The sequence below is a fragment of the Penicillium lagena genome (assembly GCF_028827675.1).
Source record: "Penicillium lagena strain IBT 129212 chromosome Unknown utg000008l_segment0_segment0, whole genome shotgun sequence".
NCBI classification, from domain to species: domain Eukaryota; kingdom Fungi; phylum Ascomycota; class Eurotiomycetes; order Eurotiales; family Aspergillaceae; genus Penicillium; species Penicillium lagena.
This window is the reverse complement of record NW_026623229.1, coordinates 2,587,754-2,613,794: the sequence shown is the minus strand read 5'-3', so window position 1 is coordinate 2,613,794 and position 26,041 is coordinate 2,587,754. Positions and strand designations below refer to the sequence as shown.

The following is a 26,041-nucleotide window of genomic DNA, read 5'->3' as shown; positions in this document are numbered from 1 at the left end:
GGATTGTATTTTATTTGGGATGGTCTTACTCAAGCCGCTCATCCGGCTCAGTGGATGCTCACTGAGCGATCATAAAGAGAGAATAAGGATACCAGTAATAGAATAATCCACATTCACGCGGCTCTATTAGAAACAGAAACAAAAGAGATGGAGTTTCGACTTTGGTTTCACGCTCATGCGATCGAATCAAAGTCCTCGCCCTCACGGAGTCGATTGTGCCTAACAGTGTCGCCCCCCTAAGCGGCCAGCTACCCCTAGTGCAGAGCCAGACACATGCTTTGCGGGTCGGACTTAGAGTCCTTCCCACGGCGATACATCATCTCGGCCTTGAAAGTATCGCGTGGCAGAGTGAGGAGCAGAGTCATACTTGGCAGCAGACCCGGGTAGAGGTAGAGGATGGGCAGCTCGCGTTGCGCGACTGGATTTTCTTCGTTAGCGGTGATGATCTATATCCCCTTGGCATCTTCCATGGCATGGCCAGGTAAGGGGTAGAACTCGGGCCCTTAGACTCGGTTGTACATATCATCAAGCCTCTGCTTTATATAGTTAAATCAAACCACCATGCCTCTTGTGATCCAGTCCGCTTGGGCTCATATTCAGCCACTTCATCATCAAACTGTTGTTTCATCTGGGCATTATTATCATTCGTTCGAGGAGGTTTTTTTCTTCTGAGCATTATTGTTCCTTCTTGGCGTTGCTTCTTATTGGCGCTATTTTGCTAGGCATTTTTCCTTCGTCTCTGGGGCGTTGGTCCTTCAAGGCGAGGATTGTTCTGTTGCACTATAACCTCTAACCCAACTTGTCTAGAATTAGATGAGTATGAGTTAGAATATATGACCAAATTCTGTAAGAGATACAGAGTTGTAGTGAATGGTTGAAAGATAAGTCTGTTCTACAAAACCTAACTAAACCCTGACATTCCGCCAAATTGGTTGGTGCCTTGGCTGGAAGCAGATTGGGGCTGACTTGGCGGCGTTTCTTGGCAGCGTGTCTTGGAGGAACGAAATAGAGCTAGCTGTCTATCTACTTCGGGCCAAAAAGGCTATGTTATCTTGGCTAAAAGAGGCTGCCTTGGCAATAGGTAAATAGTAAGACAGCGCCTATATACAATTGGGCAAAATCTGTTACCTTGGCGAGAGCGCCGGTACTCTATATTAGGGGCCATATTGTTACATCTTACCCGACTTTACTTCAGGGGAAGGAATTGGCCCATTTCCCCAGTTAATGTCTTTTTTATAGATTACCATAGATCCCATAAGAAAAGAATTTAAAGGTAAACGTGGGTCTACAGTCGATTTTGCTTCTCGACCTGCTTATTCTTGGATCTACTTGCCTGCCAGTTCAGTTCAGCAAAAATGCTTCCTCGAGCTGTGTCTTCGATACTTCTCACAATATGCCTTGTCATTTTAGCCCTTGATCAGCACTGTGCTGCCTCTGTCCTCAAGAAGCGTTCGGTGAAATCTCATACTAACGGCGCTACATCTCCTCCGTTTACCCCAATCCGGACTGTGCAACTGAGCAGAACAATCCGGACTGTTCAACCGAGCGATATAAGAATATTGGAGTCTAAGCCTTCAGGCAAGATCCCATTTGGTCGAAAGCAAATAAAGGGCGCCTGCCGACCCCGTGGATCTGGTGGTGGCTCTCCGACTATTTCTAAGAAGCCGACTATAACGAATGCTGCAGGAGTCCAAACAGCACCGCCCGAGAAAGGCGCATCGACGATCACCTGCGGAACACAAGGACCAATACAAGCAATGGGCCTCAGCGCCGCCCTTTGTCTCTGCCCCAGTGGAGATACAACTTATTCTCTCCCCGTCCTCACCATCCCTCTGTCCTCGGGCTACGGCCCGAAGGCCAGTTGTGCATATACGGCTATACCGAAATCCCCTGAGGCTCTGAATCCCAATCACCTCTATATGGTCTAGCACCTGGACCGACTCGACGGAGTGCACTGCTTGCACGGTATTTGGGTCACAAGAAAATGAACCGTCTTGTACGAGCGAGCCTGCGTGCACGCCATTGCCTACACAAAAAGTCACCTGGTCGAATAACACGGTGCCTGCCGGTGATTTCGATGACCCAGATACGAACTATACGCCGACAAAGAAGAAGAGAGATAACTCGCCTTCGGTGGATGTGAGTGCTGTCACTAAACGGTTGTTTGACGGGCTGGTGGCAGATGGTGGACCATGTGCAGCGACGTCGGGAGGTTGTGACAGCACGAAGTCTTTAGTGTTCGACAATGTGGCCACTACTACTGGAGATGGAGTGGATGGAGAGGAAGTGGACTTCCTCAAGTTAACGTTTATTGTCGATGATAGTTCTTTCGACGATGAATATATCCGAAACGAAATGCTAGTAGCAGGGCTCACTATGTGGGCACTAGTGACTTCTAAGAATTGCCAAAATATAACTTACAAGGCCGACGCGGATGACACAGGGTCTGGGTGCGGCCAGGGGCCCGTTCACGAAAAACGTTCACCAGTTCAACTATTATCACCACTTGAAATGGACAAGAGAAGTCCTATCAGCCCTGGTTCAGACGGCAACATAGAGAGCGGGCACATGTCATGCACCTACGAAGCCCGAGTCTGCCAAGCGCCAGATTCATTCCGTAAGTCGCTTTCCATCAAACTAATATCTTCACTGCTAATGAAGAAGCAGATGTCGTTAATGGCCCTCATGACGACCCGTATAAATACTGGTTAGACATCCAAGTCAAGTCTGAGTTGGAAGGTGGTGGGGGAGTCACATGCAAGGAGCTCTTAGGAGTGACCGAGGCTGCGATCGTTGTATTAGGGTGGTGGAATCCTGAACTAGCGGCTTCGGCTCAAGTCCAGGTAGCGAAGTTCATCGCCATGTGTTCACTCGCTCAGACCGCAGTAAATGCACTTAAAAGTGGATCTGTGAACCCAAAGGATTATATACCTTTACTGGAGAATGTGGCATCGTTTGGTACGATCACTGCGTAACGGAGTACAGTGTGAGTATAGCAACGCATAATGGGAGCGTGAATTGTTTCGTTGAATAGCTACGAAAGGACATAAGAATGTACACTAGAAGGCGCCTAAGCATAGATGGCTCCGGCTGTCCTATAATAAGATACGATAGTAGATCTCTAAGCGGTTCCATCTAATTGCAATCGCCCCGTAGCTCCTCCCTAAAGCAATACTAACAGATTAGGGTTGTAAATTAGTAGAGGGAGTTTGTTGTTGGTGGACCAGAATGTATATAATGAATTGAACTAGAATGCTTTTATCTTAAAGTCAGTCGGTGTTTAACACACCGCAGTCAGGATATGTAAAGCCTAGGACTGTTTATTCATGTCGCCTGCGGATAAACAAAAATCATAGGCTCGAAAACCCAGTGTAAACAGATATGCTACCGTAGTAGTTAAGGGATTGACAGATCTTTTGAATAGGACCCACTAGGCAATTTGTCACTGAGCTAGGAGACGGGACCACCACCAACAAGAGCCACACTAATAATGTCAGTTGTTCATTCATTGTTAATGAGAGAATAGGAGTGATGCAAACGGGAAAATGTTGCACATAAATAGAGCTAACGGGGTGCATTTCATTGGGTGGCCTTACTCAGGCCACTCATCCCAATGCTCGGGGTCGTGCTCAGTTCTACTCAGGGAGCGAAAGGCGAACACTAAGACGGAAAGAGGACGCCACGCGGCGCCAGACATTATCCAGTATGACACGTATGTACTTTCTATTATGGAAGCAGCATGTAAAATGCGAGCACGCAATTTCCACCGTGCCTATTTTCATGTTTCGTCCTGAAATTTGCTCCACAACCCATTAGGTACCGTGAAATCCACCCAGATCAGAGAAATAAAGGCAACTTCGTATATGTTCTACAATTCCATCGAATAGATAGAAGTTGCATGGTCATCGCGTCATATGCATGAAAGAGTCACAAAGAAAAGGAAAAGAAGGGTATGCGGGATCGAAAAAATTCCATGACACCGGCCCGAGGATCATCATTCGTTGGAGAGAGGGTGCCTGAAGGCAGCAAAAAGAGGAAGGGAAAGGAAGGGAAAGATGCTCTAACGACTCTCCCAGGAAATTCGTCGATGGCGACGAAGAGACTGATCGTCCGCCTCAGAACGAGCAAGACGACCGTGATGCACGCCAGCTACCCGAGCCAACGGCGGCGGGTTAATAGCTACCGCCACCGCAGACGACACAGACACGGAGCGCGAGCGAGAGAATACCGCAGAATTACGCGGGGAGTACGGCGGCGGGGGTGTTTCCCTGGTTGCCGTCGACGTATTTCCGTAGCTACTCGGAAAAGAGATGGCGGAAGAGCCGTCCGAGGTAACTTCTTCTTCGTCGTAGAGATTCCGGTTCTTTTCATCCGTGAAATATTCAGACGAAGAGACCGACGGGTCACGCATGTGAGCCTCGAGGGTTTTCTCGTGAGCACTCATAGGCCGCGGCGTGTACTGCGGCAGCGGGACCACAGTGGTATACCCCGAGCCAGTGGTGTGCGGCCCGTACTCGGCGCCAATCTCGTTGTCGACAGCACGGCGGACAAAGTCACCCTCAGCGGAGAGAGTGAAGTGGCCAGTTGGCACTCCGCTGCGGGGGTGGGTTGGGCCCCGGGAGACTTGCATCTCCGGGCGTGAAGAAGAGGAAGAGGGCGTGGTCTTGTGGTTGCAGACGAAGCAACCGCAGAGGTTGGCGAGGAACGACATGATTAAGTGATTCAGAGAAAAAAAAAACCTCAGTTGCAAATAGTTGTGCCGTGTCACTATTCCGAAGAGAAGGCTAAAAGCGACTGACTTGTTGCATGTCGCAGCAATCGATGATGTAGAGCTAAAATGAGCAGGATCTCCCTCCCCCACTTGAAGTCAGTCGATAAGCCCAGGACTGGGCAGACGACGTTCAACGATGGACACAGGGCGGTTCAAAAAGGCATGCCGAATGGAGGTGGAGGAGGAAGAGAGTCAGAAAGCCCCAGCGATGAGGCTGAGTGAGGCACCCGCAGGCATCCAGATTCTAGGCCGGAGTGATTGGTCAGGTCTGTTGATAAGATCAAGTGAGGGGATGGATGCCTCAGGTGTGAATTGCATCGTCAGTCCAGGCGGGGATTTCTCGGTAGACAGTAGGGAAGAGAAAACAAGTACCTGTACACCGAAAGGGACTCCGCAGGAGAAAGATGGTGTGTCCCTGGCATACTGCACTGCAGCTACACCCTTCACTCACTCCGTGTATAGTCCTGACCAATCACATGACATGATGATATAATCAGGAACAGTCCGTCGTGGGGTCCGCGAATTTTATTTTTTTGGCCGGAGGTACGTAGTGTCTCTTGAACGAACCACCACCACCACCACCATGACAATGGATCCCACCGTCCGCGAGGTTGTCGAAAATGTGCAGCCTCGACATCTTCCCCCACATCGCTCTCACGACCCCTCCAACAACCTCAAGCGCAGCGACCCCTTCATGTTCGGCTCGCGCTACCTCGAAGAAGGCGACAACGTCTTCGAGTTCAACGCATGGGACCACGTCGAGCCCGACGACGAATTCAAAGCCTACGCCGAGACCCAATTTGCCAAGCAGCGCGAAACACCGGTGTCGGAGTTCGACATGAAGCGATTCAACGGCGACCCCGCGAAATGGTGGGATTTGTTCTACAAAAACAACACGGCCAATTTCTTCAAGGACCGCAAGTGGCTGCGCCAGGAGTTTCCCGTGCTGGCGGATGTGACGCAGAAGGATGCTGGGCCCCAGGTTGTTCTGGAAGTGGGCGCGGGTGCGGGCAATACTGCGTTCCCATTGCTGGCGAATAACCAGAATGACCAGCTCATGGTGCATGCGTGCGACTTTTCCAAGTATGCTGTCAAGGTTATGCGCGAGAGCGAACAGTACGACCCGACCCACATGGTCGCCGATGTTTGGGACGTGGCGGGCGATCCCTCTGAGGAGAACGGCGACTCGCTTCCACCGGGTCTGACCGAGGAATCGGTCGACGTGGTGATTCTGATCTTCATTTTCTCTGCCCTAAACCCGGATCAATGGAACAAAGCCATGCGGAACATCTACCGCGTCCTGAAACCCGGCGGTCAGGTCCTCTTCCGGGACTACGGCCGCGGAGACCTTGCACAGGTGCGATTTAAGAAGAATCGCTATATGGGCGAAAATTTTTATGCTCGCGGTGATGGCACGCGTGTCTACTTCTTTGACCAGGATCAGCTGGTTAATATGTGGAGCCAGTGGACTCCTGGGAAGGGTCTACCCGATGATGATGCGCCGAAAACAGGGGATGGAGTGTTTGACGTCTTGCATATGGGCGCTGATCGACGACTAATTGTCAATCGGCAGAGCAAGCTGAAGATGTATCGCTGCTGGATGCAGGGGCATTTCCGGAAACATGGTGGGGATGCTGCTACTGTGAGTACAACTGAAAAGGGCGAGTGAAGAGAGAAAGCGCTCGAGACAGGACAATGGCCGGGATAAGCCAAGTTTGTAAGCGTTGTTGTCGGCATCTCCGGAGATACAGTCGACTCACAACAATTCCTTCCGCCCAGCCGAGTTCCATGGTATCCCACGCTCCCTCTCTTCTCCGCTCTCACGACTGTGAACCCAAGTCCATTAGTTGAGGCTTCCCACGGACCACTGCTTCCTAGCAAAATAAACACCATTGACCGACGAATCGGAATCCAGCTGAAAGGATGACATCGCCTTTTTGGTTGAACCAACCGTTCTCGACAACCTGTGTTGCTGTCGCAACCAACGCGAGGCCCTCCGACATGATGAACTACACCATGACCTACACTTTGCATCCATGTGGACCACACATGGCTTTACGATGATGAGTTACAACCGATGTGATAGAGATAGAGCATGTATCTGCGAATCCAAGAACTCTTGACGTTTCTGTAAGTCTATGGAAAAGCAACGTAAGACATCATTCCATCCACCCATAAAAGACCTCTGCAGGTTGGAGCAGAATCATAATAACCGAGGGTTGAACATGTCATGTCGATCCCCAAAAAGAGCAACGCAACCTGTGCAAACAAAGTAGATAACAAGAAAAGCATAATGGTTTGTGCAAAGAAATACCTCGCCATCTGAGACGGGGTTCATGACTTTCCAGGATGCACTATCCGGGAAAGTAAGAAAGATGAGAAAAGGATAAACATGGAAATATGAGAACAATCCAGGAACGCCGTTCATGCAGATAATAATCACCAATTATGTTGTCTATGATGACGTCGTGGGGAAGATAAAAAGACCTGACTGATTCGGAAAAAGTGGTCTAGTAGGAATGTTGAATGAGAAAGCAAAGATCATGCCGTCAGGTTAGGGCATTCGCCTTGGGCACGCTGGAAAGCGCCCGCGAATAAATCCTGCATAGCGCAATAGTGGAACAGAATCCCACCCAGCACGGCCATATGCCAGATATTGTGGCTTCCGCCGAAGTAGTCGAACAGACCAGGCTTCCATCGCTCGGGTACCTTAGAAGCATAGACGCAGGCGCCGACAAAGTAGACAAGGAGGCTCTTTACCACCGGAGCGTAGAAGTACATGCACCACTCAAGGCCGCGGGTGGTGGAGAGTTGTGCGAGAGGCGCGAAACCGGTCAGGGCCAGAGATACGTAGAAGACCACACGAGCCCAGGCCATGTCGTGGCGGTTGAAGGTCGGGTGCCATGGCAGGATGATACCGCCGACGCCCAAGGACATTGTGAGCACGATGTAGGTCCAGCGCGAGTAGGGCTCGCAGTAGAATGCGGTGTACTCGATGGTGACGATGGAAGCGGCAACCAGCAAAGAAATGCCGGTGTAGTCCACGCAGGCGAAGCGCTCCATCAGGGGCTGGGAGGAAATGCTGTTCATGGTGTGCCAGAGGGTGCTACAGAACAGGCACTTGCAGGCAGAGAAAAAGAAGACGGCGGCAATCAGCACGTCGGTCTTGGTGCTCAGATGGAAATTGGGGTTGAGCGGATAGAAATAAAAGGCGATCGATAGGACGATTACCAGTCCGATGAAGTGGGACCAAATGTTGACCAGTTCATTCGAGAAGGAAAATGCCGACCAAACGCATTCGATCTTGGATGACGTGAATCGATAGCCTCGGAGGATGTGCGGGTTCACTCGCCACGGATCGGGCAGATCGGAGTAGGAAATTAGTCGGTTTTCCTGGGCCAGTCGAACGGCCTGATCAATGCTTTCTCGCATGGCATCACGAGCACGACGAGCTCGTTCCATACCCTCATCCACCACTTCCCGGGCGTGGACAAGTTTCGAGTCCATAGCCTTCCAGCCATCGTCCAAGGTCCCGTAGATTCCGCGGTCGCGGACGGCGTGCGCTCGAGACTCCATTTCCGACAGGAAAGACTCCATCAGGCGCACTCCAGCCTGGGCCTTCTGTTCGAGGGTCTCTTTGGTGGCCAAAGCCTCAATGTAGCGGTCCTCGAGCGTTTCCACGAAAATCTTGGCGCGTTTCTTTCCGCTTCCCATCAATTCCCCCGAGGCCATAGAGCATTGGTCTCTCACGGCTTCTAGCGTGGCATACCCTCGTCGCAGACTGGTGTCAATTTGGACCATATGAGATTTGCGGTACTGTTCGATCCAGTGCATTCGGCGTTCCAATTCGGCCAGGAAGAGTTCAACCTAGAGCCGGAAAATGAGTCCCAATGCTCGTCAACCGTTAGAGAAAGAGTGCTCACCCGAATAAAGACGGTATCGGCATCCTGGTAGTCACAGGACAATTTCCGGGAGGCGTGGAATGAGTGCCGACGTCGACGATCCCGCAGCAAGGCCATGTCCTCACTGGGGGTCGCCGTCGACGAGGCAGCGGCAGAGTTGGACTCCACAGTCATTGACGCTGCCAGAGCCATTGTGCCGGCGGGATGTTTCATTTGAGCAACATCCGACCGTCAATTTCAATACGGAGGCTGTCCCTGTTGTTGGGAAAGGATATTGTTGAGGAGGGGGCCGGGGAGATCCGAGGGGCGGGAGATTTCCCGATGATCAGGTAAGGAAACGAATATGTACAGGAGGAGGAGGAGGATGGTTTGTCCAATCTGAAGTTATTTAAGGAATGACCGAGGGGCAATAAGAAGAGTAGTGGGGGAGTAGTGAGTGTATGTCAAAAGGGAGAGAGAGAGTGAGGGAGTAAGCCCAACCAGCCGAGCACATGTTCTTTCTGCTGCCGATCCCCACCCATTTCCCTCTTCCCCTTCGCCACTTCGCTCATCGTTCGACCTTGACCCAGAATAATACATACTGCCATGGCCGTGATTAGCGAGATCGTCTCCGACGAATCCCTGCTGCCCGTGCTCGCCACAAGTGCCGACACCCTTGCCCAGTGCCAGCACCTGCTCGCTCTCCTTGATCCGAATAATGCCGTTCCCGACGCCGACGCCCAAGCGGCCCTACTAGCCGCTTCCAAGCAGCAGAAACTCCTGTTCGCCCGACTCGCCCAACTGCGCGGCCAGAACCGGGATGCCATCTTTCGTGTGCGTGACACCAAGCAGGCGACTGCAGAGGCGCGCCAGGAGGTCGATCGGCTGCATCTCCAGCTGCAAAACCTGTACTACGAACAAAAACACCTGACGGGCGAGATCGCCGCCTGCGAGTCTTACGAGTAGGTCTCGGAATGTCGACTTCGACTCTGTGCTAACAACTTTGCGACAGCCACAAGTACCGGTCCCTGCCCTTGATCCCCATTGAGGAATTCTTAGAACTCCATCCGGAACATCGTGCCATGAACGAACACGAACTCATGATCGCTCGCATCAACCATGAGCACGCCGAACGCGAAAAACTCGAGCAGGCACGCCAGGAACTCCTCAAGCGGAAGCAGGCTCTGATCGCCGAGAACAAGAAGCGGAAAGACGATCTCGCGAGTTTGGATCAGGATCTTGAAAAGTTCATTGATGTACGCGCACCCCTCCTGATTGGGTCCATGAGTTCAATTGCTGATATCTCTGCGACATATAGGCGGCCAAGCCGATTCAGAAGATCTTCGAGAAGGAGTACTAGAATAATTGTCGTCATTGGTGAGAACAGGGAAGGGCCGTTAGGGCCTTTGACCGCTACATTGGGTCGGCGTTTTGGTTTAGATATAGTCAAGATACCCGGAATTGTACATGAATGAAATATTTCCAATTAGTTATGCCTTTGCGATTCAATCAATGGAATAAATATATGATTCAGTTGTAACGGAGTAGGATGCTATACTAAGTAAGACAAGTACTATACTAAGAATTAGTGCCACCTCGTCTCTCCGCCTTCCGTACCTCCGCAACACCGCGACTCGCCCTTCCGCTCAGCTCTCTGCGGTGCCATAGTGACCTGCAAAGCATGCGGCGACCATGACCGACAAACATGGAGACCAGGCGTCTCCTCAAACAGTGGCCACTCATGCCGACAAACCCAGCGTCAAAAAGGTCCCGCCCCCCGAAACCCCGGAGGCCATCCAAACACGATTCCGCGTCATTGCAGCCTTCTGGGCTGTGATTATCTTCCTGGGGTTTCCAATATGGTGGAAGACGACCTCCATCTACCGAGCCCACCTCCCGATTCAAGAAATGGTGGATTGGGCCGATAGCAAGGTACGGCTGCCGTGTCTTTTGGGGGAGGCCAATTCTAATGTTTACAGGCCTGCCGTCCCGTCTTCCCTCTGGATATCCATCTCGCAACGCCGGGGCTGCAGTCTACAGAGGCCCAGCATCTCCTTCGTACAACGCAGCACACACTCGACGATCTCAATGAATTCGCCGCCCATCACCTGCGGCTCAAGTTGGCGGATGATCAGAATGGCGAAGAGGACGTGAATAAGGACAAGGCCGATACAGCATTGACCGTTCGTCTGCTGCCCCAGGATGATATCGCTGCTCCCCGCTCCGAACTCCACACAGACACGACCCAGCTCGATGTGTTCTACCCTCCGAGCCAGGTTCCCGCTCCGTCATCCTCGAATCCACCTCTCTCGGCCTTTATTGCGGAGGAGCTACAGCGACTCTATAGTGAGGAGAAGGCTACCATTGCACACATTCTGTCGGGAAAAACGGCTGGGCTGGCTTCCACCTCGCCGCAGGTGGCTGAGAGCATCAGCAGACGGTTACGCCGGTCTATGAAGTACGCCGAGACATACCACTTGTCATTTTCACTGTTTACTCCGGGAGCGGAGCCATCTTCGTGGGATATTGAGGCTGCCGTGCATGAATATCTGTCACCTCTTCTCGAGGCATTCGCCCCCATCAGCAACTTCACGGTTGACACGCAGGTCCAACTATACGCGACATTCTCGCCGACTGCCCCACTTCCTGAGTTCGACAAGACAGAAGCCGCCTGGACGTTGAAGAAAGAAGACCTCAGCGCCTTTATCAACGCGGCTGAATGGCCACTCAATCCCAGCATCGGCAATGGCCCCACTATCAACTTCATCCTCTACGTCCCTTCTCCGTCGCAGTCCCCGTTGATCGTCAAAGAAAACCGCGCCTCGAGCTGGATTATCCCGCAATGGGGCGGTGTCTTCCTCCTCAATCCGGCCCTATCTCCAAACACCAAATCCAATCCCGCCCATCTCTCCCAAGAATCCCTCCGTCCGGCATTCATGACATTCTCACACCAACTTCTCACCCTCCTTGGCACCCCGAGTACCCCCGCCTCCCTTCCTCTCCGCCTCCACACACTTATTCGCATGCGCGCTGCGGCGCTCCTCCTATCGGCTTCATCGACCATGGGCTCCCTCGCCCGTCTCACGGAATCTCTACCTTCAATCCCCATCCCCGCCACCGTGGCCGCGTCCGTCTCCACGACATTGTCCCACCTCACCGCGACCTGCTCCAATCTACGAGATGGCCGTTTCGCCGCCGCGCTAGCCAGCGCGCGGATTGCGGAGACGGAGGCCGAGCGCAGCTTCTTTGAGAAGAGTATGGTGGGCCAGGTGTATTTCCCGGACGAGCACAAGGTCGCCGTTTACCTTCCGCTTTTAGGACCGATTGGCGTGCCCTTAGTGGTTGGGCTGATCAAGGAGTTGAAGAGGATTGTGGCTAGTAGGAAAGCGAGAAGACAGGCCGCGTAGTGGGTAGTGATGGAGTTGTATTTTAAGAATTAATTGAATGATATAGTCTTTCCAGATTAAGAACCTTTTAATTCTGCCGTGGAGTCTAATTTAGCGTTAGGCTTCGTTTTGGCCTATGTAGTCCCACTACAACACTTACAGCGCCTAAGCAGTATTTTGGATAGAGTGAGTGTATTGACACAGCCACTAACTTCCTGTGGTGCATGGTAATCCTCGTTGCGAGTGTCTCGATAAGTATCATGGGTATCATACCAGCAAAACAAACAGAGATACAGACAGCCCAGAGGGATCTCAGCAAAATAGATAAGCATTTCTAAAATTGATACTAGAGGACTTGGACTTTCTATACTATACTCCACAGGATGTACGTACTATCAAATTTTATTTATGTCAAGATCCGGCATTGGTGAGTAAATTAGATATCTCAATATCAAAATTCAAAAAGAACCGCGCAATCTACATAAACAACAAAAGGGAGAAAAGCATTTTGATACATGCACCCATATGAATTCATCACCCTTTCTCCGAGATCTTCCCCACATCTCCATTCTTCTCCCCAAACCCAACAACCTGCATCAAGTCCGTAAATGTAGTATCTGGTCGCGCAATAGCCCTCGGATACGGCTCCGGGCCCAGGAACTTTGAAGACTGTGCAAACGCTCCCGGCGGCGAGAACACCCGTATACTCTCTGTGCTTGATGCACGCTGTCTCGGTGGAGTAGTGGGATACGGCGCCGGTACGGGAGGAACGTCTTTCTCATAGGTGGGATTACCGGAAAAAAGACTGCGGACTCGAGTCCCTGTTCTGGAAAGCATAGATCTGGCACCTGTCGAGGCTCTTTTTGCTTCTGCGGGACGCAGGAGGAAGTCTGTGCGGTAGGACCCGTCGTCTGAGGCGATAGGATTGGATATTCCGATTAGAGCTCCGTTCGAAGAACGCTGGGACCACTGGGGTCCTGTGTGTTTTGATTCTTGGATGAGCGGTTCGTTACGGCGTGCGCGGTGACGGAGACAGGTTGCTATTAGGAGGGCAAGGATTGTGCCAAAAACGACACCGGGGAAGAAGCCTGCTACCACTGCTTTGCTGGGGAAGGAGGGGCAGGATCTGGCGAGGGAGCAGGTTTGCTGGCTTTCTGCAGCTGAGGCCGCTTTGGAGGAGGTGATGGTTGTTATTGATGGGGATTGGATAGGGGTGAATGTCAGTGCTGGGGTTGTCGGAGTTGCTTGTGTAGACGTGGTCGTTGATGACGAGTCTGACTCGGTTGTTGTATGACTGGTAGTAGATGAGGTGGTGGTCGACGTATCCGGCAAGACAGCAGTCGCCGTTGACGCTGTACTCTTGTCCATTTTGCAGGCGTTTCCGTCTTGACAGGAGTATCCAAAGGGGCAGCAGTCGTCGCCGCATGTGGGAAGTGTGCCGTTCAACCGGGTGGTCTTGACGGCGCTCTCGGGGTGCAGTGCTGCATCCTGCTGGGAGACATCGCAAGTAACCGGCGAGATAAAAGCGCAGTCCGAGCCAGTGGGACAGCAAATGGCTGAGCTTGCATTATCCAAACTTATGCAGGTGGATGTTGATGGGCAGCAGAAGTCAGCTGGGAGTTTCGTGCTGCCGCACTGCTTGTATGAGATTGGGCAGGAGTCTGAGCTTTCGGGGAGAAGATCCAAGGCATAGCTGGGTTTAGTTGCTGTGATTATCAGAGTCAACAGCAATAGAACTGACGCCTGTTGGGCAATGATGCCTGGCATAGTCGATCTCGCCATGCGGGCGGTCGTAGCCCTGGCGAAGGACAGAAGTTTTTCTCTGTTTTGACTGAGAAGAGGAAAAAGGAGCAGTCTCCAAAATGATCCAACAAAGATCACCAGCAGACAGTAATGTAGACAGCCAACAGAGCGGTGCACTGAATATCAGATGAAACAGATGAAAGAAGAGAAGAACAAAGGAGACATTGTCCATCGATCTGCCTTTGTCGCCGGGTATCTTTGCACGCGCCGAGCTCCAAGAATAGCTGGAGAGTGTTTCAGAACAGCCCACATGATCGGAGGCATGGCTGCTATTATTATTGTGTCCGACGAAGATGTCGGCGCTTAAGTTGTTGCAACAGAACGCTGAAGTAGATACGCGCGATGTGATTGGCTGGATTATGTAAGCCACGCCAGTCCTCATCGAATTTCTGCGCGGACAAGCTGTTGCAACTCTCTCGACCAAAACCACCCCCGTATCGCCATGTTCAGCCGCCTCGCTAGGCCGCAGAGCGCTTTGCGCGCGGTCTCTTCATTCTCTCCACTCTCTCAGGTGGGTTCAATTGCTGTGCTGTGCTGACTCTGTGCTAACCCTGACGGTCTAGACACCCTCCTCCGCTCTCCCACGCTTCCAGTCCCGGAGCATCCATCGTCTACCTCAATTGCAACATGACGCGTACTACAAAGAGAATGGAGTTCCGGAATTCATGTCTCCCGATGCATTTGACTTTGCCTGGACCCAGTACCAAACATTCCTGATCCAGAAGCTCAACGGGTTGACGCAAGGTGCGCAAGACCGAGATCCCGGAGAGAAAAACAATGTTAATGAGGAATAGACACCGTTGATGCGGATGCGAAACCCGGAGAATTGCTGGTCAAGTACTCGCGGCGTCCGGAGATGGCCTCCCTGTTTAACTACGCCTCAATGGCCCACAACAACCACTTCTTCTTCAACTGCCTGGTCAGTACCCGAAACACGATGGAAATGGAAGCATGTTCTAACTCTGCCTTTGAATAGTCCCCGACCCCCACCCGGATCCCTACAGCCTTCGCTGCCACCATCACCGAAACCTGCTCGTCCGTTGAGTCCCTGAAGCTGGATTTCCTGGCAACCGCCAATGCGATGTTCGGCCCGGGCTTCGTGTGGCTCGCCAAGAACCTGGACAGCCAGGGTCTGATGCACATCTTCTGCACGTACAACGCGGGATCGCCGTACCCGGCCGCGCACTCGCGGCAGCAGCCCGTCGACATGAACACGCACTCGCCGGACGCGCCGCTGGGCAACCAGTTCGCAGGATCGATGGGCGCACATGCGCCGGGCCAGAAGACAATGGCCCCCGGTGCGCTGGATGTACAGCCCATTCTCTGCGTCAACACGTGGGAGCACGCGTGGATGATGGACTATGGCATTGCGGGCAAGGAAGAGTACCTGGAGCGGTGGTGGGATCGGATTAACTGGGATGTGGTGTTTGACAACTACAACGCCGTGGGTCAAAAGGCACAGCAGAAGGATTTTAGACTGAGGGCTTGATTGAGAGCGTGAAAGGATGCCGAAAGACTGTACAATATATACCTAACAGGATGGTTCGAAATCAGTTCTATCACTTACATAGACTCTTTTCCTTGCCCTGATTATTATCAATACCTTTGAGACATGCTAGTGTAGATTTGATTGAGCTTCTTTCAACATCCCACGTTTTCCAACCAAAAAGGAAAAACGCATCATTAAGTCGAATCAATCAGATCAAGCTCCGATCACCTAGGTGTATGCTGCTGAGCATCGTTGGATCTGTTTGATAATATAATGCAGCAGTTGGTTTTAGTCTAAATTGTAGTATATATAGGTCGATCCCAGTATAGTTGGCATATATCCATCCCAAAACTCCACGCGATATAATACACACCCACCATCATTGCCCTCTCCCCTCCACCTCCCGAATGCGCTTTTCAAACGCCTCAATCATAACAGTAGCCATCTGACCCTCAACTGTACTCATGATGGTAGCATGCAACTGATTCTGGAATTCAAATCGCACCTCGAGTCGGACTTTCGTCTGCGGCGTTCCTCCCCCCGTTTGCGGGCTTGGTTCCAATTCCCAACGCGTCGACAGGTACTTGAAGATACCTTCCGTAGCACCGGGGAAGAAGCTTGCACTTTTTTGATCGGAGTATTTTGCCCCGCTGCGCGCCTCAACCACCCACTTTTGCGCATCGCAGTCCACGCGTGATGTGAAGGTCTCACTGAGAGGGCCGTATCCCACTGTCAGAAACGCCTGTGTTGGAAAGTTTGTCACAGGATCGCGGCTTGTCACCGTGGAGGCTGTGAGGAAAGGGAGGAATTGCGAGTAGGATTCCACCGCGGAGATGACGCTGAAGAGAAGCTCCGGTGGGTAGGGGAGCGTTCGGGTGGCGGTTAGGACGCGGCCGTTGTTATTGTCACCATTGCCGTTGCCATTCGAAGATGAAGGTAGGAAGGAGGAGAGGGAGGGAAGGTGGAAGGATCGGAGGTTGGTCTGATTTGTTGCCTGGCAAGGTCGTCGCAACCATGGTGTTTGGCTTGCTATTGGTCGTGTCTGCTGGCATTGGCGGAGGGAGGGTAGTCGGAGCGCATTTTGGCGTAGGCGGAAAGGTGCACTCGCACGACCAAGTCGTACGCAGCGGAGGGTTCGCATTGGGGAGAGGACGATGAAGAAGTGAAGATCCTCCGCCAGGCGAAATCTATATGCAGTCACGTGACGCTGCGTTGCGCATTATGTTAATCTTCTTTCTCTTTCTTATTTTCGATGGCAGAGATAACAACTATCATTTCAGAAACAAGAACTATTATGAGCAGTTAGACAAAAGTCTGGAGCTCGCAACAGGTCTACGTCTGCAAGAATCGCCGGGGTTGCCGGCATTCGTATCGATGTCGAGTTCCGCCTCATTCTAGGCTCCGCCGGTTGAAATGAAGCCAATACGAATGTTGAAAATGTATATAGCGTCAGTGATCCGAACCAAGAATGCCTTTCCTTACGAACTTACGATCGATGTGATGCTTGACAATCCCCCCTACTTTCAAGAAAGTCAAGGTGAGCGGTGTCCTCTCGCCGAGAACAATCACGGACATCTATCAAATTCCCGTCGAGAATCCGATTGCCTGTCTTTTCTGGGACTCGATGATGTCGTTTCAGGTGACTATCAAGAAGCCTGTGATGTGTGGCTCTGTCGGAGACCTGGATTTTCATGGCTCTCAGCAGCATATGCAGCTCGACACGTTATTGTCGAATCGTTATCTTGTGGTCCCGTGTGTGTTCCAGTACAAGGGGAAATCTGTTAGAGACGAGACCAGTACTGATATATGTATATCGAGAGGAAAAATAATAGCCCTCAGCCACCGAAATAGACTAACTACCGGCGGACCGACCGTTAGGGTTGAATAGAACATGGGGTCTAGTCTTGTCTCCACATTTTCCGCCCCACAACCTTTGCAGAGCGAATCTCGGCGCTGATTGCGATCTCGCCATCTCCATCTCCATCGACCACATCCTATACCGCAATAGTGCGGTTCTTCTGTCTGGCCACTATTTAGCAATAAATGCATATAAGTTGACAATGGGGAAGCAACGGGCTCTGGCGGCATGTGTGCACTGCCGACAAATGAAGGTGAGATCCCCTTTCTTGCTCCGACGCAAAGAAACGAGAGAATAACATCCGAGGCACTATTAGCTGGGATGCAACGCTGCCCAATCATTCCCTGCACCTTGCTCCCGCTGCGTCCGGAAAAATTTGACCTGCTCTGTGGATCCGTCCTACAAGCGAGTTCCTAAACGCGGGTATGTCTAGCGCTCTTCCCTAGATTTCATGTCTAATCGATATCGCTAGTCGGCTCGAAGCTGTGGAAAAAGAGCTGAAAGACATTAAACGTCGCTTTCTTTCTCAACAACAGACTACTTCTACCTCGACCAATGAGTCTCCCAGTCATGCAGAGAGCAATGACCCCGTACCCTCTCGATCTCCATCCCCAATAGAGGACATCCCTGCTCCACTTCTTACTGACAAAGTCCTGGGCGAAATAATACTAAACCCGGAATCTATCTCATCAATTCTCGAATGGTGAGAACGTATCACGCATCACATATTCTCTTACTCACAATTCATCAGTTACTATCAAATCTACCACCCCTACTTCCCCATCATCCCTAAACAAGAAAAGCTCCTCAAAAGCTACGAGCAGGACCCAATACTCTTCTGGGTAGTCATATCCATCGGGTCTCGAAACACTTCCCAATATGAGTACATGCAAGACGCGCTGCAGGGAGAAATCAAGTCTCTCGTTTCAAACGCCCACACGCCAGCAAAACAATCTCTCCAGTTGATCCAGGCACTGCTACTGCTCTGCTACTGGCCCTTCCCGTTTGGAGCTACAGCAAATGATCCCTCCTGGTCGTACTCGGCTCTCTCCATCAGCTGTGCCTATACGAAGGGCGTACATCGAGCAGAACATCTGTCTGATTTCGAGTACGACGCTACGCCAACGTCCGAGATGATTGTTGAGCGGAAGAGGACTTGGATTGCGTGTTTTATTGTGAACCAAAGGTGTGCCACTGACGTCTATATCTGGGAGATGCACAATTCATTAATCATCGTATAGGCTAAGCTCCTTAAACGGCTTCCCACCGCTAGTAACCCCAGACCACACCATCCAGTCTGCAGTCTCACTCCAACCAACTTGGCTCCCAACTCCACTCGTTCAGCAGCTCTACATATCATACCAAAGCTACAAAATTACCTCCGCCCTGGGAAACAGCGAGACTCAAAGCTCGGGACTCCTCCCACACCCAGCGAATCTGATCCGTCTCTTCGACTCCGAGCTACGCAGCACACAACCCCCGTCCACAGCAAGTATAGATACAGATACAAGTGCGTGGCAAGAAAGCGAAACGATCTATCTCCTCGCCACGAAACTGCAACTCTACTCCTTCGCCTTGAACCTGACTTCCCCGGCCTCGGCCTCAACCCCCGAAAATGAAACCCTCGCCCGAAGCTACACAGCCGCAATATCCCTCCTCCAACACGCGCTCAAAGTCTCCCCGCAGATAAAATACTGTCCCTTTCACACAATCCGCTACATCACCTACGCCATTTTCGTGCTCTTCAAACTGATGGCCTGCACCACACCCGAAGAATTCACCGACGAAACAACCTCCCGAAATCTAATAGCGCGCACGTGGGAACTATTCCGGCAGGCCTCGCACGATACGACGGACCATGTGTCGCGGATGTGTGATATCATCCAGTATCTCAGTACGACACGGTGGTATGACGAGGAATCCCCCGAGGTGCGGGTTCTGTCGAGAGGAGCGGCGAATCTAGTTGTTGAGATGATATGGCGAGCGCGGAGGAGGTTTAGTTTTAGTGTGCGGCAGCAGAAACCGAAGGATTATACATTGACTGCTGCGGAGGAAAAGACGTGGGCTGATATGCAAAGCTTGTTTTTGTCTTTTGTGGATGAGGGGTGGGGATGATCTGTGAATCCTTTGATAGAAAGGGCAAGAACGAGATTTGGTATACGTACGGTTTCAGATTCACCGATAAGCTATTCGTATACTGTCAGTAAATAGGTCGAGTTTCAAACTCCATCTCGTATCGAGCATGTACAATCCAAAATGCCGCCCAAAGATAAAGTAAATACAGTACAAACAAACACCTCCCCGTCGCGTTCCCATCAGACCTAGTGTATATATTTGCATATCAGTCAACGAGAAAGTATGTACATAATAATAAATGGAATATTTTCACATCTACTGCGGCTGCTGCTGTTGAGCCAGCGGCTGCACGGGGGCAGCAGAGGAATAGTCATCAAATCCGTAGCCTGGCGGTGCGGTCGGCATAGGGGGCTCGGACGGCGAGTCAAAGTACCACATGTTGTTCTGGTTGGCCATTTCAAAGCCGTTCACGCGGCTATCCCAGAGACGCTACAGATTTGAAGTCAGTGAATAGTCTTTTTCAAAGTATGGAACGAGGGATTACCCAGTCCAGCTCGGCGGATGAGTTGAGCATCTCCTCGATTACGCCTAGAGAGAGATGCGATGGGAACTCGGCGGTTGGATGCACCGCAGGATGCATGTTGTTGGGGCCGGCTGTGTACATCGAATACTGTGGCTGCTCCATGGAGACTTGCGAAGTAGGTTGTGGCGCGAATTGAGCTGTGACGGTGGTTTAGCGTCATACTACAACAGAAGAAAGGAAAAAAGAAACTTACCATCCATCGGCATGACCGGCTTCTCGTCCGTATTTTGCACAATGCTGCCCCTAGCACCACTCTTCACGCGGTCCAGCATGATCGTTAAAGCGACAAACGCACGCTGCATATCATTGGACCGCCGGCGCGACTCCTTAAAGATGCGTTGCGTGGTCTCGAGAAGAACCAAGAGATCCGTGCGTTGACGCTGGTTCAGGGTACGGCCATCACCACGCTCACCGTCTCGAGAGAGCTCCAGGCACAGAATCATGGCAGACAGGAGGAAGTCAGTGTTTTGAAAGGAGTTTATAAACTGCCGCTCGTGGTACAACTGGCCGCCCGGCATGGATTCATTCCATATTTCTGCGTGGTGTCGGAGAGTTTCTGTCGCGGCAGCAAGGCAGACTCCTTGCGAGTACGAGTATCGCTGGTTTCTGGGGGCCTCGGCCATATATCGGCGATGTAGCACAACGCGGGACTTTTGATAGAGCAGTTCCAAGGTGTATCGGCGCATGATCAGCTCGGCGGGGTCTGCAATGCACTGGGCCATGGGCCGGATCTGGAAATATTGCGGCAGCATGTCGTGCGCCTCCTCCAAGCGGCGATCGATCTCAAGAGCTTCTTCGTACGTCATATGGTCTCGTGAATATGCCAGATCGGTGATTTGCCCAAAAACCCTCATGATACGCGATTTGCATCGAGTGTAAGAAGCCATCGTCCGCTCCCCTTCCGGGCGAGGGGGTGGGAGTTGGGCGGTCGTCTCGTCAAAGTCGGTGTCCATAAGGTTGGATGGCAGCTCCGTGTCGTAATGCCAAGGTTGGATGGTGCGTGGAAGTCCGACTTGGAACGAGATCAGAGTATCAAACTGACAGAGCAAGGCCCAGTGCCGACGTCGCATTTCGCCTTCTAGGGCGGTAAGGCTCGTGTAGTGACGCGGATCACGGTGGTAGCCCATGCGCATGGCTAATTTGATTGTAATCCCAAGCAGGTACGAAACCCCAATCTGCGCATCTTGGCTCCGGTAGAACTCTCCCAGGGAGTAGAGGAAAAGTGCCTCGGTCTTGTACCGGCCAGGAATCAGGTAGTTCGCCTGGACCAGACACTGAGCCCCGCGCTTCCGGAATATATTCCACGTCAACATAGCGTCGGCCATGGCCACCGGGAGCGGTTCTTCACTGCGGTGGTACAGAGATACCGAAAGAGTCATGATGGCATATAGCAGGGCCAGCCAGGTGAAGGAGACCTCGTGCGGTGCTCGCCAGAACTGTTCATATTCTTTTTGAAACGTGGGGATATGAACGATCACTGTAGTTGATTAAAACATGAAAACAGGTGATGAGGGGTTTAAACCCACCTAATGATGGATCCGACGTCTTGAGGAAGCGAGAGACCAGCCGATCGACGACCGACTGCGCGGGAATATCAATCAGTAATTCCTCTATGCTCACCGGCCGGCCCATGCTCAGTAGCAGAGCAGGCGACGAGTTATCGTACGGGTCATCCTCGACCCCTTCGTCGTCGGAGTGTTCTCCATTCTCATCGAGATACTCCTTGACGCCGTTGATCTTCACCAGCGGTCAGTTCCAGGAACACAATACGCAATACGCAATACGCAATATGCAACACAGCCAGAAACACACCTCTTCCAGAATGGCGCGCCAATTAGCACTGTCAATATAACTGATCTCCTCATTCTTCACCACCAATTTGCCCGGCGCATCGAGCGGTGGCGACTTGGTCTCCCGCTCGGAACTCGGGGAAGGCGTGGCATATCCGCCGTCTTCATCGTTGAGCGATTCATTAAAGTTGATATCTACCGGCTCGCCCGATCTGTTCTTCTGTGCTAGCGACATTACTAGATTCTCTAGATGCTGCAATCGGTCCTGGACCAAGGTCGGGCTGGACCGGCCATATTGGACCTTGCCGCGAGGACCGCGACCGACATAGGTACACGAAGCCGCCTCGCCGCGCTTCTTGCAGTTGCTACACGGGTGTGTGCGACAGCATCTCAGTCTAGGCGGAGTTAGCTAGAGCATAGATGTTGGAAAGCGGATGGATATTCGCTCTGTCGGTCAGCCCGGTAGAGTAGAGTCGATACGCACTTTCGGTATCTACAGGCCGTGCACGAGAACTGGACACGAGTTCTCTTCTTCGGAGCGGAGGCTGATGGGTCCAGGGTGTTGCTGCTGGCCGGGTCGGACATGGCCTTACCATTGGGAAGCTCCAAGAGCAGGGATGATGGAGGATAATAGGCCGGCGTCAGATTACTGAGTACTCCGTAGGTTGGACGTAGTTGTTTCGATGGAGTGAGGGCAGGTGGTAGGGCGGTGAACCAAAGGTGGTGGGCTCTATCAAGTTCGGTTCGGGGATAAGATCGACCTGTTTATACACTACTGACTTGGGTTACTAGGTACACAAGATGTATATTCAGACAACCACAGGACGGGACTACCCCTGAATTTCTGCCTTCATCGCCATCCCATCCGGTCCCAGAATCTGTACCTGGGCCGCACCATCTCCCTCCTCCAACACAATCCGATACTCATCCCCCGCATACAATGGACTCGTCGCCCGATAGGAAATGCGCTCAGGCACCTCCTCATGCGAACGAATATCTCGCCACAAATCCAGGATGGAGATGAGATTCAAGGGTCCGTGAACAACAATATCCCGGTGCCCCTCGACATCCCGCGCCCACGGCAGCGAGTAGTGGATCTTGTGCGGGTTGAAGGTCAGCGCCGAGAAGCGGAACAGCGTGACGGGCGTCTGGACCAGCGTTCGCGTGTGGGTGGAGCCCTGGGAGACAATAGCGGACGAGGGCGGGTTCAGTGGCGCCGTGTGTGCCGCAGACGTAGCGACGGGAGACGAAGAAGTTGAGGAGGATGAAGGGGTGGGGAGGGCTTTGCGAAACACCCAGTTTCTATAGAGAATTAGTATCTCTCTCTCTCTCTCTCTCTCTCTCTCTCTCTCTCTCTCTTTCCCGACTATAAAAGAACAAGAGAAGAGGCCTCTCTCACCTCCGATCAATCACCGCCGCCCCATCCTCATTCGCAAACTCTTTCTCCACCCCGACAACAATCATATCCTCGCCCGTCTTCTTGACAACCTTAGGCTCGGCACTCAGCACACGGGTCGTTTCGCGCACCGTCTGTCCCACCCGCAGCAGATTCGGCTTCCCATCTTTCCCGCGCGGCCAGAGTACCTCTCCGCCAGCCCACATGCGGCGCGTGAAGGGCGGTTCCGGATTATACGATGCATCTGTGCCGTCAGCTCCAAGCTCGGATCCCAAGAAGGCCGGCGTGAAGTAGGCGAGGTGATAGCCGGGTGGTAGTGGCGTGCCGGATGGAGGGGCGGGTGCGGAGTTAGATAAGGATGGGGAGTTGGTGTTGTTGGGCCAGAGGGTGGGACGGTTGAGGGTGAGGGAGAGCAATTGGAGCTGGTTTGCGTCTAGGAGTTGGGTGCGAGTTTGTGGACCGAGGGATTGGAAATGGGTGAGGAATTGGGTTGTAATTGCTGAGGCGGAGGAAGAATTGGAAGAGGAGAGACGGCTTGAGAGGGTGATGGGTCGGGCGCGCAGGGTTTGACGGGTTGGTCGGGAGCGCAATCGCGCTAGAAGAGAGGGTGAGGACATAGTTAGCTGTGTTGTAGATGGTTTATCTGCTGAGGAGGGACATCGATCTTATATGCGGAGAATGCGGACGGGCCGAGTTGCCGATCAAGTCGGCTACTACAACGGGATGAACTAGATATACATATAATGCATTACAACCACTCTGAAAGATCATGATTCGGATAAAAATAACAGGGGCGGCGAGGGTATCTTAGGGCAAGCTAGGCAACTCAAGGAGGGCAGGCGCAAAGGTAAAAAGAACAAAAACCATCTACAATCGGACCTGGCCACCAGTCAGCCGAACCCAATCCTTCTCCTCAAACGGCACATAGGAGGTGCCCTGAAGCCAGTACAGGCGATCGTTCTTTGTGACCAGCGCCGGGTCCACGCCCTCCGTGCGCAGAACATGCTTCTGCTGCTTGTTGTTGCCCGTTGCCTGCATCTCCGGTGTGACGCGCAGGAAGAGCGGCGCCGCGAAACGGGGCAGGTTCTTGAGAACGTGTGCGGCCAGACTGTTCAGTGTGTCATGCGAAGGCTCTAGCGCAGGACCGTCTACTTTGCCGTTCAGAATCTGCTGGTTGAATACGATGGCCGCGCATCCGGCGCGGCCATCGTGGTTGGGGAGAGCGACGCCGTAGACATTGGCCTCATGCACCTCTGGATGAGCACCGAGGACTTCGGCGACTTCGTTGGTAGACACATTCTCGCTCTTCCATCGGAAGGTATCGCCCAGACGATCCGAGAAGAACCAGCGGCCATCTTTGTCCCAGCGGACCATATCGCCCGTTCGGAAGAAGGCGTCGCCCTTCTTGAGCACGTCCCGCAGGATCTTACTTTCCGTAGCCTTCGGGTTTTGGAAGTAGCCCTGGAAGGTCTCGGCCGGGTCGGTGGCATCGATGGCAAACAGCAGCTCCCCTGGATCGCCGCGAGGAACGCGCTTGCACAGACCCGTCTTGGGGTCGCGCCACGGTTCCTGGGTCTCCATATCTACTTCCACAATGGCCGAGCCGCGACCGAGAATGAAATTTCCAATCGCACCGTTGCGGCCAATGGCGCCCGCGGCGAAATCATTGGATGAGATATTCCACGCGCCAGTGGTGCCTTCCGTGGCGGCATAGAACTCGGCGATCGTGGGAATGTTGAATCGATCCTTGAACCGATTCCAGATGTCTGGGCGAAGGCCGTTGCCGAATGCCAACCGAATTTGATGCTTCTTGTCCAAGTCTTCGCCGGTGACAGGGTCGATCTCAGGCGGTGCACCCAGGATATACCGAAGGGTCTCGCCAACATACTGGATGATCGTCGCATCGTTCTCACGCGCCTCTTTCATGAAGCCACGCGCAGAGAATTTGCGGCCTAGGATCAAGGTAGCTCCATTCATCAGGCATGTCACAAATCCGAGGACAGATGCAGATGAATGGTATAGAGGCATGCACTATCTCCAAGTCAGCGGTGGAAAACTTGAAACAGACTGGGCGAGCTTACCGTGAAAAATCGATCAGATGGGCCAATGTTCATCCAGTTCCCAGTGAACACACTTCCAGTCCAGCATTTCCTCCAGCTGACAATGGCCGGTTTGGGAAGGCCCGTGGTACCGCTGGTGTAGATCAACAGGGCCATGTCCCGGGCCATCAGCCCACTGCGCACCTTGTCGTCCTCGCGCACGGGCTCCATCTCCATAATTTGCGCTTCCACCTCCGGGGTAAAGAACAAGACCTGGACAGGACCCTTTCCGTCACGGAAGTCGGAGGAAGCAAAGGTCTTCAGCTGCTCCGGCGGGAAGCAGTTCCGGACATCCTCATCCACCACCAGCAGTCTCGCTGTAGATGTGCGGACCGAGTGGATCAGCGGCTTGCCGGCCAGATTATAGTTGATGAAGGCCGGGACGGCGCCGATACTCCAGAGCCCGACAACCATGAACAGGAACGTGTCCGAGTTCATAAAGTCGATGGCGACGATCTCCTTGCGCCGCACCCCGTGCACCTTTTTGAACCAAGCTCCATAGCGCAGGGCCATGATATACGTTTCGTGAAATGTCCAGGAGCGACCGTTATACACGATAAACGGGAGGTCGGCCGTGGTCGACGCGAGCGCATGGGTTTCCAGGACGTAGAAGAGGTTGAGGCGATCGCCACGCTCGGCAGCACCCGATCTCATTTTGATCTTGAGCAGGGAGCCGATTAGGTTGAAATCGTAGAACAGTGACCATCTTGCGTTCAGGTAGGCCATCGTCGCCGCGGTGGCAGGGAGGGTGATGCTCAAGGGCCACGGCATGGTGATCGTACGGGAGCGCGGGTGGCGCTGGGTAACTGTGGCGGAATACTTAGGCAGGCAGGAGGAGGTGACGGGAAGGTAGATTCCCAGCAGGGGGAGAGAAGGTGAGTGGAGGCCTCTCTAGGACGCGTAGGCCAG

The 26,041-nt window shown here is 52.6% G+C and overlaps 14 protein-coding genes across 14 annotated transcripts; 6 read left to right on the top strand and 8 right to left on the bottom strand.

Annotated features, from left to right (window-relative positions):
- Positions 1-1,355: 1,355 nt before the first annotated feature.
- Positions 1,356-2,975, top strand: N7510_011662 (uncharacterized protein; the record flags this gene model as incomplete). The annotated part of the gene is made up of 3 exons (XM_056983586.1): positions 1,356-1,863; positions 2,039-2,617; positions 2,668-2,975. 3 exons carry the CDS (start codon positions 1,356-1,358, stop codon positions 2,973-2,975), a joined length of 1,395 nt encoding a protein of 464 aa, XP_056829080.1.
- Positions 2,976-4,060: 1,085 nt separating this feature from the next.
- N7510_011661 (uncharacterized protein) lies at positions 4,061-4,711 on the bottom strand (the record flags this gene model as incomplete). Its single annotated transcript, XM_056983585.1, has 1 exon — positions 4,061-4,711. The coding sequence occupies one exon, from the start codon at positions 4,709-4,711 to the stop codon at positions 4,061-4,063; it is 651 nt and encodes a 216-aa protein (XP_056829079.1).
- A 643-nt stretch (positions 4,712-5,354) lies between these two features.
- On the top strand, positions 5,355-6,440 carry N7510_011660 (tRNA(Thr) (cytosine(32)-N(3))-methyltransferase; the record flags this gene model as incomplete). Its single annotated transcript, XM_056983584.1, has 1 exon — positions 5,355-6,440. One exon carries the CDS (start codon positions 5,355-5,357, stop codon positions 6,438-6,440), a length of 1,086 nt encoding a protein of 361 aa, XP_056829078.1.
- Positions 6,441-7,312: 872 nt separating this feature from the next.
- Positions 7,313-8,865, bottom strand: N7510_011659 (hemolysin III family protein; the record flags this gene model as incomplete). Its single annotated transcript, XM_056983583.1, has 2 exons — positions 7,313-8,638; positions 8,695-8,865. 2 exons carry the CDS (start codon positions 8,863-8,865, stop codon positions 7,313-7,315), a joined length of 1,497 nt encoding a protein of 498 aa, XP_056829077.1.
- Positions 8,866-9,258: 393 nt separating this feature from the next.
- On the top strand, positions 9,259-10,012 carry N7510_011658 (uncharacterized protein; the record flags this gene model as incomplete). The annotated part of the gene is made up of 3 exons (XM_056983582.1): positions 9,259-9,614; positions 9,665-9,908; positions 9,971-10,012. The coding sequence occupies 3 exons, from the start codon at positions 9,259-9,261 to the stop codon at positions 10,010-10,012; spliced, it is 642 nt and encodes a 213-aa protein (XP_056829076.1).
- Positions 10,013-10,344: 332 nt separating this feature from the next.
- PIG-S (GPI-anchored transamidase GPI17) lies at positions 10,345-12,059 on the top strand (the record flags this gene model as incomplete). The annotated part of the gene is made up of 2 exons (XM_056983581.1): positions 10,345-10,584; positions 10,632-12,059. The coding sequence occupies 2 exons, from the start codon at positions 10,345-10,347 to the stop codon at positions 12,057-12,059; spliced, it is 1,668 nt and encodes a 555-aa protein (XP_056829075.1).
- Positions 12,060-12,572: 513 nt separating this feature from the next.
- On the bottom strand, positions 12,573-13,805 carry N7510_011656 (uncharacterized protein; the record flags this gene model as incomplete). Its single annotated transcript, XM_056983580.1, has 1 exon — positions 12,573-13,805. The coding sequence occupies one exon, from the start codon at positions 13,803-13,805 to the stop codon at positions 12,573-12,575; it is 1,233 nt and encodes a 410-aa protein (XP_056829074.1).
- Positions 13,806-14,283: 478 nt separating this feature from the next.
- sod4 (mitochondrial 37S ribosomal protein mS42) lies at positions 14,284-15,330 on the top strand (the record flags this gene model as incomplete). Its single annotated transcript, XM_056983579.1, has 4 exons — positions 14,284-14,352; positions 14,405-14,585; positions 14,636-14,760; positions 14,818-15,330. The coding sequence occupies 4 exons, from the start codon at positions 14,284-14,286 to the stop codon at positions 15,328-15,330; spliced, it is 888 nt and encodes a 295-aa protein (XP_056829073.1).
- Positions 15,331-15,709: 379 nt separating this feature from the next.
- N7510_011654 (ubiquinone-binding COQ10-like protein) lies at positions 15,710-16,471 on the bottom strand (the record flags this gene model as incomplete). The annotated part of the gene is made up of 1 exon (XM_056983578.1): positions 15,710-16,471. The coding sequence occupies one exon, from the start codon at positions 16,469-16,471 to the stop codon at positions 15,710-15,712; it is 762 nt and encodes a 253-aa protein (XP_056829072.1).
- Positions 16,472-17,435: 964 nt separating this feature from the next.
- N7510_011653 (fungal specific transcription factor domain-containing protein) lies at positions 17,436-19,303 on the top strand (the record flags this gene model as incomplete). The annotated part of the gene is made up of 5 exons (XM_056983577.1): positions 17,436-17,441; positions 17,505-17,611; positions 17,661-17,891; positions 17,940-18,374; positions 18,430-19,303. 5 exons carry the CDS (start codon positions 17,436-17,438, stop codon positions 19,301-19,303), a joined length of 1,653 nt encoding a protein of 550 aa, XP_056829071.1.
- A 276-nt stretch (positions 19,304-19,579) lies between these two features.
- N7510_011652 (uncharacterized protein) lies at positions 19,580-19,949 on the bottom strand (the record flags this gene model as incomplete). The annotated part of the gene is made up of 2 exons (XM_056983576.1): positions 19,580-19,753; positions 19,809-19,949. 2 exons carry the CDS (start codon positions 19,947-19,949, stop codon positions 19,580-19,582), a joined length of 315 nt encoding a protein of 104 aa, XP_056829070.1.
- Positions 19,950-20,008: 59 nt separating this feature from the next.
- N7510_011651 (putative C6 transcription factor) lies at positions 20,009-22,222 on the bottom strand (the record flags this gene model as incomplete). Its single annotated transcript, XM_056983575.1, has 4 exons — positions 20,009-21,273; positions 21,374-21,584; positions 21,660-21,918; positions 22,122-22,222. The coding sequence occupies 4 exons, from the start codon at positions 22,220-22,222 to the stop codon at positions 20,009-20,011; spliced, it is 1,836 nt and encodes a 611-aa protein (XP_056829069.1).
- A 245-nt stretch (positions 22,223-22,467) lies between these two features.
- Positions 22,468-23,650, bottom strand: N7510_011650 (hydroxyacyl-thioester dehydratase HTD2; the record flags this gene model as incomplete). The annotated part of the gene is made up of 2 exons (XM_056983574.1): positions 22,468-22,939; positions 23,037-23,650. The coding sequence occupies 2 exons, from the start codon at positions 23,648-23,650 to the stop codon at positions 22,468-22,470; spliced, it is 1,086 nt and encodes a 361-aa protein (XP_056829068.1).
- Positions 23,651-23,900: 250 nt separating this feature from the next.
- Positions 23,901-25,903, bottom strand: N7510_011649 (uncharacterized protein; the record flags this gene model as incomplete). The annotated part of the gene is made up of 2 exons (XM_056983573.1): positions 23,901-25,064; positions 25,115-25,903. The coding sequence occupies 2 exons, from the start codon at positions 25,901-25,903 to the stop codon at positions 23,901-23,903; spliced, it is 1,953 nt and encodes a 650-aa protein (XP_056829067.1).
- Between the last annotated feature and the right edge of the window lie 138 nt (positions 25,904-26,041).